The following is a 10436-nucleotide window of genomic DNA, read 5'->3' as shown; positions in this document are numbered from 1 at the left end:
CACAAGCAGAGGCAACTCTCCGTGCCCCAGAAGAAAGATCGATGCCAGCCCTGAGATGGGAGCCTGTGTTGGGGCACCCCTCAAAAGAGAGCGTGGAGATACCTCATGCATCTTGCCCTGGTTTTAGAGAAGGGAATTCCCCATTTCTCTCACCCTGTGCACCAGCTTCCCTGGGGTCAAGGAGGGAGGGTGAACTTCATGGCTGGAGCGGTCCCCAGGTGCTCACTGGTGGCAGTCACACCTTGTCGCCTAACAGGGGCTGCGGTAAGAGGACATCGAGGAGGCAGATCCCCTTCCTGCACTCCTAAAAGGCATCTCTTGCCGTGGCATCCCTTCGCAGCAGGCAGTAAACAAAGCCACATGCCACTTTTCTCAAGTGTAAAGGGCATCTGCCGTCTCCCGCTGGTCTACAAATCAATTTAACTCTATGGCCAAGTGCCAAATCACATCAATTAGAGGATATTACTGACTGAAGGAGCTCAGGAGACCGGATAATGAACTCTGGTACAGTGCAAGGGGAACTTGTTAAATATTTGCTTGGTCCTCAAAGTGAAGAGCCTGATGAGGCTGCCGGCTTCATGCAGCGACAGTAGGATGAGCGTAGGCTGCTGCTTTCCCGTGGCTGCCTCATTGCTCCTTTCGAGGTCTGCCAGGTAGTTTTGCTGCTGTGGGACATGGGTATTTGATGTCATCCTGGGGAGCACCCGGTGCTGATCAGGAATGTGAACCTCTTGGCCACGCAGGAGAGAAAAATGAATTTGAAATGAAGATTAATGAAAAAATGTGGCAGTGCAGATAAATCCCTGCTAAGGGGGCATGTTCACTAAAATGGGCTCTCTTCCAGTATGCAATAATAATAGTTCCTTTAAAGAATGATACTTGGAGGATCATCCCCCAAATCAATTTAAATTTTTAGCCTAAGACATTCCACTGTCACCAGGAGGGATGACCTGGCCAGGAAAACAGTGACTCGTTGTTGTTTATCAAGGAAAAGCTATTTCACCTTCAGGCTCTTGTGGAAACTTGGAGCTGAATTAATAGGCAGATATTTATTTAATGTACTCTGACTCGGTTGTCAATTTATTGGATGCTTTGTGCTCTCTTTTGACCTCAAAGGACAACCACAAGTTGACACCGTCCCTCTTGGATTTAGAAATAACTCATGCGGTTCCTCTGAGCACAGCCTGGCTTTACTCCTGGCAGCAGCAGGAGGACACAGAAAGCATTTATCCAGTGGAGAAATTTCTCCACAGAAGCAACATCCACATTGCACCTTGCTGTATGCGATGTGTTGGAAATGCAACGTCGGGGAGAGGGGTGCACCCACAGAGAGGCAAGAGCTGATATCAGGACAGTATGTCATTAGTCATGGGTTTTGACCTTGATCCAAGACATTTTGCAGCCAGGAAGGACCGTGGTGTCAATGCTTTCTGGGTGCAGGAATACTTACAGAAACAGTTAAATCCACAGCGCTCTTCCCTAGCTTTGTGCAAGATAAAGGCGAGTCCTGTACGTGGGCAATGAGTTCTCTCCCAAAGAGCCAACCTGATGCTGCAATTGCTGCCAACAAGTGGAAACTGGGCTCCTTGCTTGGACAGGCAGGAAGGTCAGCGGTGCTGAGAGCCCTGCTGCAAACCAAACCCTGGCAGGACGGAGGCACCCAGCCACAAATCCCCCCAAGCTGGCTCCCGACCCAGAGGCAGGCTGCCACCCGCAGCCCCAGCCCTGAGGGAGGAGGGTGGCTTTGCATCTGCTGTGGCCACGCTTTCCATCCTGGGGCCACAACCCCCAGTGTCTGGCCAAGCACCCCTGCACCGTGCTGGGGATGAGTGGGAGGTGGTAAGACCCCCGCCCTGTGACCCCAGGGTGACAGAGCTGAGTTTCTCTAGCCTGGAGACATCTGGAGAAGTCCCAGGTTCCCAGATGGTGGAGATTTTCTGGAAAGGAGCTCAGATACAGCTCTGAGAGCAGGTTTTGGAGGTGAGCTGGAGGAAGTCCAAAACCTTGCTCAGGACAGAGCTCAGAGACATCTGCTGCCTGCTGCATGGATGGGGGCCAAAAAGCCAGGAGATGCTAAAAAAGGAGAGAAACTTTTTTTTATGCCCAAGGCCACTTTCTTTTCACCCCCAGGAGAAGGTAGTGGGCTTCGTTCAGGTGGGCGCTGGGGAGAAGGGGGGCCCGTAGCTGGGCTGCCCTCGCCCGATACAGCGAGCCTGGAGCCACCAGCACCACTGATTCTCATCCTTGCCAGGGTATCTGTGTCAAGGGGCAAATGAAGGGTATATCTATACTGCAACGTGCAGTGCTGCCCTTAAAATAGCATTGCTTTTGCCTAGGACTAGCAGCGCTACAGCCACAGCAGCACCCACTGCCTGGGGAGGCAGCAGCCTCCAACGCAAGTTTTGGGAAACACCCAGGTGTTCTGGGCACCTCCCGCTCGCTCCACCTCCACTGGGGCAGCTGTCACCACTTTGCACCCTGGGCCTTTAAATTGAAGGCCATGGAGCTCCCTTCTGGTTTTGGGGGAAGCTGTCTACAGGGTAGGGGGTAAAAAGATGAGGCTCTTGGAGCAGGTGGGTGCTTCAGCTTGGGTGCTCTCAGTTCAGCATGCAGACCTGGTGCTTAGACAAGTTTATTTTTGAAGCGCCATTTCAATTGGGTTGACCCTCTCTACAAAGAGCTTCCCCTCCACTTCTGGAAGCTTTTGATGCGTTTAGGTTTCAGCATGGCTCTCTCTGCTTCTAGAGGTTATTAATTTCAATTTGATTTAAATCTGTTTTCCTTAGTTTGCTTATAACCTGGCTTCCAGGAAAAATGAAAAAGGAAAAAAAAAAATCAAACCCAGAGCTTCTTTTCCTCTGCCCTGTCATAGCACCAGGTTTGTGACCTGGGTGCAGGAGAAGAAATTCCTCCTTGGATCTTCGGAAGCCAGGAGGAAAAATAAAACCTTTGTGCTGTGTCAGCCACTTGGGAGGCCTCGTTCAGAGTGATGCAACGTTGTGTGGGAAGAGAGACCCGGCTTTCCTGACCAGAGGAAACGGAAATGTGCGCCTAAATGGAAACCACAGCTCTTATGCTTGCCTGGAGCACCCTTCTTGCTGGCCGGGTGTTTCACGCTCTATGGAGGTCAGCAGTTCCCGGCAGCGACCCGTGCTGGAGCGCAGCGATCCTGGGCGTGAGTAATGCTGAGATGTTGGATGAAAGGTCTTGCAGGGATGCAGGAGGTGCTTCTGTGTTGTACTGCTTTATCACGGGGTGGTCGTAGATGCAATGAATCATACTGCCTGATAATATTTCATCTGGTTTTTTATTTTGCTGGTAAGAAAACTAAGGGCAGCCTCTGTTTGATACTGTTTGAGATGCATTTTCTTATAGATCAAAGCATCATCTGGTTGGTGTGTAATGAAAAAGCTGAGTATAATTTATAATAGCACTGTTGGTATAATTAAGTGTCAAAAGAAAAGCACGGAATAAAACCCTAAAGCATATTTCAGAATTTAAAGGAAACAATGGATTTTCTATGTGAAATGCTGGCATTCTTCACCAAAAATAGTTTTCTGCAGAGATTCTAATTAGAAATGGATGTGCTATCATGGAAAAAAAATCAGTTTTGATGAAAACGTTTGGGTCAGCAATATTCATAATTCCTTCATTAACCAGGCAGTAATAACTCAAAGTAAAACACTCTTTCAGTAGCTATTCGGGGTCAAGGTAGTGACTTTGTTAAGAGGGACAGAGCTGATAGGTGATGTTCACATTGGTTTTGGCTTTAAGCAGTAAGGCAGGAGGCCATTTCTCAGGCTTGATTGCTGCTTCTGTTCAGGATGCCCACATAGTTGCTGCTTAAATAGAAAGAAAGAGGTCATTTCTGGAATTTTAAAATTGATTGAAGGCTTTGGAAGTACGTGAGGGACGTGCTGAAGTACTGGCACCATGCTGCCCCATTCAGATCTACTGTGAGCTGTTCCTCTTCGTGTCCCCTCATTCCCAAGAACATCTTCACCTCAACGCTTTCTCTGTTGCACGTGTGTTTGGTTTTCCATGAAGTTTTAATTACAGACCTGTGCTTCCTAATTTTTACTCCGTTTGCTCCATATTACCTAATTGGCAGCTGTAACGGAGCTGGGGTAGACGCAGTTAATGTATGAGGGAAACGCTGCAGGAGCAGAAGTGCCTGGTGGCAGCTGAGCACCCATTGGGTCAGCTTGTAGGATCGACGCTTCTGTCAATGGATGCTAAGGGACTGGTTGGGAGCTGCAAGCGCAGGGAGGGTTTCTTGTCCCCCTCCTCGCTGTGCATTGGATCTAGGGCAGACATGCGTCAGGGTCAGGACCTGCAGCCGGCAGCCCCACTGCCCTGCAGAGCGATGGATGCCCTGGAGCTGCCGTGTCCCAGGACCCTGCTCCAGCGGTGGCTCTGGGGTTTGCCTCGGGGGCTGGGGGGGTGCCCAGCTCTGCTGCCCGCTTGCCCCTACCAGACACTTTGTTTGTTCTGCAGAGGCAATATGGCTGCTGCTTGAGAAATCCAATTAGTCTTAAGTATAAAATATGTTTCAAAAAACTCCGCTTTCCTCACGGCTTCAGCACACTTAATGCAATTTTAATACATTTTTGATTGATTTCTGATTTCCCTCCCGGAGCTGCCTCGCCAAGTCCCAGTACAAAACATGGACCTTTGCAACTAAGAAGTGTATCATTCAACATTTCCTAATGCCATTGTGGATTGAATTGAACCCTGAGAATAAACGCAACCAGGAATCTTAAACTGCGTATTGCTTTAAAAATGTGTGTGTGAGCAGTGTTTTCCTCCTGGTTTGCGAGAAGGAGTAGTGGCCAAAGGGTATCAATAATTTTTTAATGAAAACAGTTTTTTAAAAAATAAAAAAGTTCAAATACAAAAGAATGTTAACTGAACTCAAGAATTCCTATTGCAGCATTAAGACATGGTTAAAATTGGGGATTTTATATCCTTTATTTAAATCAAATCACCTGAGATGTAAAACCACGAGACAGCGAAGACAAGTGGTTTGAAGCCTGGCAAATCTGGGTTGACAAGGTCAGAGACAGAGAGGGTAAGGAAGGGGAGAAGATGAATTTAAATTTTCCAGCCTGCGTTTAGCAGGCTTTTCACACCATGGGCAGCTCAGCCAAAGCCATTGCAACGGTGCTGCTGTGCCGACGGCTGGTGCAGATCCAGCACCGCCATGGACCAGGACTGAGCTGGGTGCGAAGCAGGGGAGCTGGTGCGTGGCTGCCACTCCATGCATTGCCAGGTTGACCTCAAAGATGCAAAACTGCAGGGGTGGCTGCTCCTTTGGGATGACTCCTTGCCCCAGCAGTAATGCCCAGTCCACATGCAGGTCATGGTGTCACTGCTGTCCTTGGGTCTCTTTGGACGGAGAAGCTCGAGGCTTTGTAGGCTCAGTTATCACTGAGTGTTAGTGGGGGACTGCATGCAAGCTGCAGGTAGCACAGGGCACCAGCATCAATCTTGCTTCATGGAAGTTGAATTTGGGGCTGTCTTGAAAAGTCACTGCATTCATCTCTCATACACTCACTCTGTTTTCTGGAGCACCAGCTTCTAAAGTGAACCAGGTAAATACCTGAGGTCTGCTGTCCTCACCACCATCCCTCTGTGTGTCATGGAGATTGCTGGAGTCTGAGCACAGAGTTTTGCCCATCTAAGTCCTGTGTTCACTTGACTTCTGAGCTCTGGTAGTGTGGGTTGGAGTTACCTGCTGAGACTGGTAATGACCCAGCAAGCTGGGGACACCTTTGCTGCAGCAGCATCGCTCGTGCAGTTCCCTGGCTAGCATCAGTCCCTGTTTCTTTCAGAAAAACCTTCATGCTCACAGTTCTCCAGGGTGTCTGCCCAAAGTCAGCCACTGCTGACTTCAGTTCACATTTACTTATATTAGCCATAGTAGCTGCTCTGAAAGCAGCGTAAAGACTCCAGCCTCTGCTTCTGACTAGGACAGAGTTAATGATTTATCAGTGGGGTTTTGTCTTTGTGGTAAACTAGGTTTCAGGCCCAAACGTTCTTCTGCCAGAAGACTCACTGCAGGGACAAGCAGATATATAAAGCACCCAGCCTTCAGGCAACAGAGTCCTTTTACAAGATGAAAGAATTAGCAATTTGTCTCCTCATCTTTTTCAAGAGGAGGAGTTCCCTGGGTGCTTTTTACTCAGCATATCCCGTACTCTGTGGCTTCTTCAAAGAGACCCCACAGATGCTCCACACCCTTCATTTTCAGTTGCTAGCAGGAGGGATTCCAGTCTCAGTGGCCCTATTTCTTTTGGTATGCAATTTGTTACTGATAATGAATTGCTGAAATACAGCATGCTGCAGTCCCCCACTGAAGTGAAGCTCAGCTCAGTGCTCTTCCTGACCAAGGGAGTAACCTGAAACAGCCGCTTTGGAGGAGCCGACCTTCCAGCAGAGCCACAGAAACACCTGGAGCTCCATCAGCTCTGTCCCGAGCTCCTGAGAGTCTGTAGTGGTGTTGCTACACAGGGAGCAGTTCTCTGCTCTCACTCTCCAAGGAGGGCTGTCAGGAATGTGTATCTTCCTTGGGAATCATGTTGTTGTGTTGTGGGTGTTTCTTAAGAGATCCTGGCAACTAGAAGTGAACCACCACAGAGACAACAAGAAGGTTTTCCATGTTGATGCTGTTTATTGTGTTAGATAAATACATTTGCAACAAGTCTGAATTATTTCCTCTGAGTGCAATTGCTGGTAGTATGGCATAATGATTGAAAAAATGAACCAAAACTAGCAGAGGCACTTGTTGCATGCAGCTGAAATTACTACCAAGCCCAGTGATGCAGCCGCTGCTAAAACAGACCTTCCACTGGCCGTGAGCGCAGCTTTGCCGGCAGGGCTCGCGGGGTCGGCATCGGGCGGGAGCTGCAATGACGCACCTCGGGTGGGCAAGTCCCGACTGAATGCAAGGAGGACAAAATTTCTGCTTTCAGCATGATGTTTAGTATTGCTTTTGGTTAAAGAGTGGTGAGGTTAAGTGATTGTAACCAGTGGGGGAAGGCAGAAATTAGAATGCATTTACTTTATCTATATAAAAACAATCATATTGACTTTTACACAGTCATGTGAAAAGATTGGACATGAATATGTAGATGTTTATGGAGATCTTTTTTGTCGACAGAAGGATGGACTTGACAGGCTACGCCAGGAAGACAAATGCCTTTTTATTAGAAAATAGAGCTAACTTTAGGGGTCTTTCCATTAGGATTTTCAGGAAAATCCATAAAATGGTTTGTACAGCTGGACAAACAGAGAAAAAAGAAGTGGCAAACTTTCTTGCAAAGCAAACTTGTTAATTTGCTTCCCCAGCATTCGTAACCCTTTGTTCTCACACAGGCTTTGCTCCTGCAAGGACTGTGTATTGCTGTCCCTGCCCTGCCAAGGACACAGCACGTGACTGACCCTGGTCTCCCTCGTCAGGCAGCCTGCTCAGAGGCTTAAACTTAAGCATGTGCCTAAGTCCTTAGCTGAACAGGGGCTTATCAGTGACGCATGACAAAGCCAGAGTTCTGCATGCAGATAAACATTGAGTGGAGTATTGGTATTGGGAGGTGTGATGACAAGCTCTGTTCTTGCTCTGCATCAGCTGTGAATGCAGCCGGGTGACCTGCAAACTGAAAGTGTCTCTAGCCTGGAAACAGATTTATTTTGTTTATTCTGTAAGTAGCCCCACTAGTATCAAGGTGGTATACAAGACTTAATGACAAAAAATGGGTTCTAAACTTTAGCCCAGGGAACAGAAGCAATCTTTTTTGAGCTAGGGCATCCATTCCTATGGTACAGATAGACACACTCATGAATATGAGAGACCAATGTCTTTGCTCAAAGTATGGTGAACATTAACATTCATGCCTGAAAAAATCCTCAGTTACTGACGATTAACTGGCTAGCAGAAACTGAGGCTAAATAACAGCCTGATGAGCAATCTGCAGTGAGTAATTGAAGCAGTGGAGGTCTCTTGCTAGAGAATAGGAGCATTAAAGGCAATCCTCAAATCTCCTGCCTCCTGAATGGTATCTCCTACAACAGAGATTAGCAAAAACTGTTGCAGTGCAAAAGATCCATGCAAAAATCTCCATATGCCTCATAGCCTGCTATTTTGGGATCTCTGTAATCACAGTGCTGAGCACCTTACCTCCAGACTGTTCTCAGAAATCAGTGGAATATGTAACAAAGCCAGGTGCCATTTGGCATGACTCAAAATACTGCAGTCTTAATGAGAGAGTAAATGGAGGTCTGGACATGTCCTCTGCCTGGGGAGAACTTCCCTTGCTGTATACTACGATTCAGATCTTCCATGTTAGTTTCACAAGGAAGAGTTGTAAATCAATACCTTATTTCTATGTCCCTATCTAAGGCTCTCCAAGTGCTTTCTGGTGTAATGAGACAGACAAACAATGTGAGACAAATTTATATTGCTGTACCCATTTCACTGATGAGTAGAATGAGGCACATGAAGAAGTGACTTGTGTGATGGTCAAACAAATCTGTCAGAGCTGAGAATAGTAACCTACAAAGTCTACGTCCTGATTCCTTGCCACAACCTTTGGTTCCACCTTTCTCACCCACTGTGCATCACCTTATGGCAAGAACCTAGAGGTCAGGTAGGATGGTAAGGAAGAGGAGAAATAGTGAAACACTCTTCTTGCAGATTTGTGCTTTCAAGTCTTGTCTGCTCATGATGCTTGTTGTGGTTGCAGTACCTACTCCGTATTGCTTCAGCAACTCCTTACAATCCCATAAGCCAAACATACAGTCAGTAAAAAAGGCAGCTGTGAGCAAACCTTAGAATTTGGGGAATAGAGGACATGGGTATCCCTCAATCCCCACTCTTCAAAAGGTAAATAATAAATTTCCAAAGCTCCCATGTTCACTTAACACCTTCTCGTGTAATGGCTGTCTTAATGAATTGAGAGAAGGAAATGTACAGCTATTCACCTTACAAATTTGTGGGAAAATTCTTCTTTTAAAGGTGCTGAATTTCTCCGAGGTAGAATGCATATTATTGTATTTTACTGTAACTGTTATGCTGAGAAGTCTGTCTGAGTGACAAAGCTAGGAGCAATGTCTCTTTGCTTATTGTCTTTGTCATTCTATTTGTGTCTCATTCCACAGAAGTGCACCTGAAACAAAAGATAGATGAAGTTGCATGTGGAATCACTCTTTGAAAATCACAGCAAGTTCTATGTAGTTGAAACCAGCAGTGTCCAAGCTCTGCTCCATGGACTTCTGGTGGCTAGCAAGCTCATAGTAAGTGGTCTGACACATCTGGCTAATCCATGGACCCATGGCAGATGATATGCCTAGTTTTTGCATGAGAAAGATAGAGCGAGGTGGTGCTACAAGGTCAACAGTAGTCCATGACCCCCTTGGGAACCGTAGTCTGGGTGTTTCTGTATCCTGATCACTGGAAATACGGGTGCAGTGGGGCAGGGAGTGTATGTGCAGAACCAAGTGAGTCGAGAATAAATCTGCTCGTATAACCCTACTTAACCAGGGGTGCTTTAATGCTTCTACTTAGTGATGCTCTGGGATACAAAATTATAAAATCTGGGCCTTTTTCGAAACACAAGTATAATGACTGAGGAAGATACTTGAAGCAATCTATTTCCAGGAAAGACAAAATGTTCTTGTTGCTTTTCCAAATTCTGACGGTTACCCTGGATTTGTGGGAGATATTGAGGGGAAGACAAACTGTGCTAGACCAAGAGTTATATTAGGAAAAGTCTGGAGAGTCCTGTGCTAATTGAGTTACAATGATAACTGTTTTCAGTAAAATAAGGGTTGCTGCATAGTATTAAACTGTGCTGCCAGAATGGCTTGCTGATATCCTGATCTGTTGAGCGAGAATCGTTTACATTATGTGCTCTTAGAGATACTGCCGTTGCCCTGCATATCTGAAAATGGCTGTTTGTGTGTTAGCCTTCCCGGTGGGAAAAGGCCTCCTGGATCGCAGCATTTTATGGCTCTGTCCAGTGAAGTCCTTTCAGTCATCTAGATGCTGCTCCTCCCACGTAGATGTAGGGATGGCACTGTAAGGGTCCATGATGACTTTTGCACAGCGAATAATCATCACAATCAAGAAGAGGCAGAGGAAGACAAAACATGCTAATGTCAGTCCCTTGTCCACGTCAACGTACACGGGCTCTGGGGTTGGTCCCTCCATTGCTTATGCTGCTCTTCATCTGGGTTTCTATTTACTCCTAACATCATCAACCACCTGCAAAACAAACACGGTGTCAGACACAAGTGATTGCTGCTCCTGACTATGGGGAAACTTGGGGATAGAACTGGAAACGGAAAATCTCTGTGATATATTCTTGTAGGGAAATAAACCTGCTGGAAATGTCATAGCTCAGGTAACTGAGTGCTGTGAACAGAAGAAACCTCATCTC

General features: G+C 46.8%; 1 protein-coding gene across 1 annotated transcript; it reads right to left on the bottom strand.

Annotated features, from left to right (window-relative positions):
* Positions 1 to 10027: 10027 nt before the first annotated feature.
* On the bottom strand, positions 10028 to 10207 carry CTXND1 (cortexin domain containing 1). The gene has a single exon (XM_050903682.1). It carries the CDS (start codon positions 10205 to 10207, stop codon positions 10028 to 10030), a length of 180 nt encoding a protein of 59 aa, XP_050759639.1.
* Between the last annotated feature and the right edge of the window lie 229 nt (positions 10208 to 10436).

The sequence above is a fragment of the Gymnogyps californianus genome, chromosome 11 (genome assembly GCF_018139145.2).
Source record: "Gymnogyps californianus isolate 813 chromosome 11, ASM1813914v2, whole genome shotgun sequence".
Lineage (NCBI taxonomy): Eukaryota > Metazoa > Chordata > Aves > Accipitriformes > Cathartidae > Gymnogyps > Gymnogyps californianus.
The sequence above is the reverse complement of the archived record's forward strand: the minus strand, read 5'-3'. Positions and strand labels throughout refer to the sequence as shown.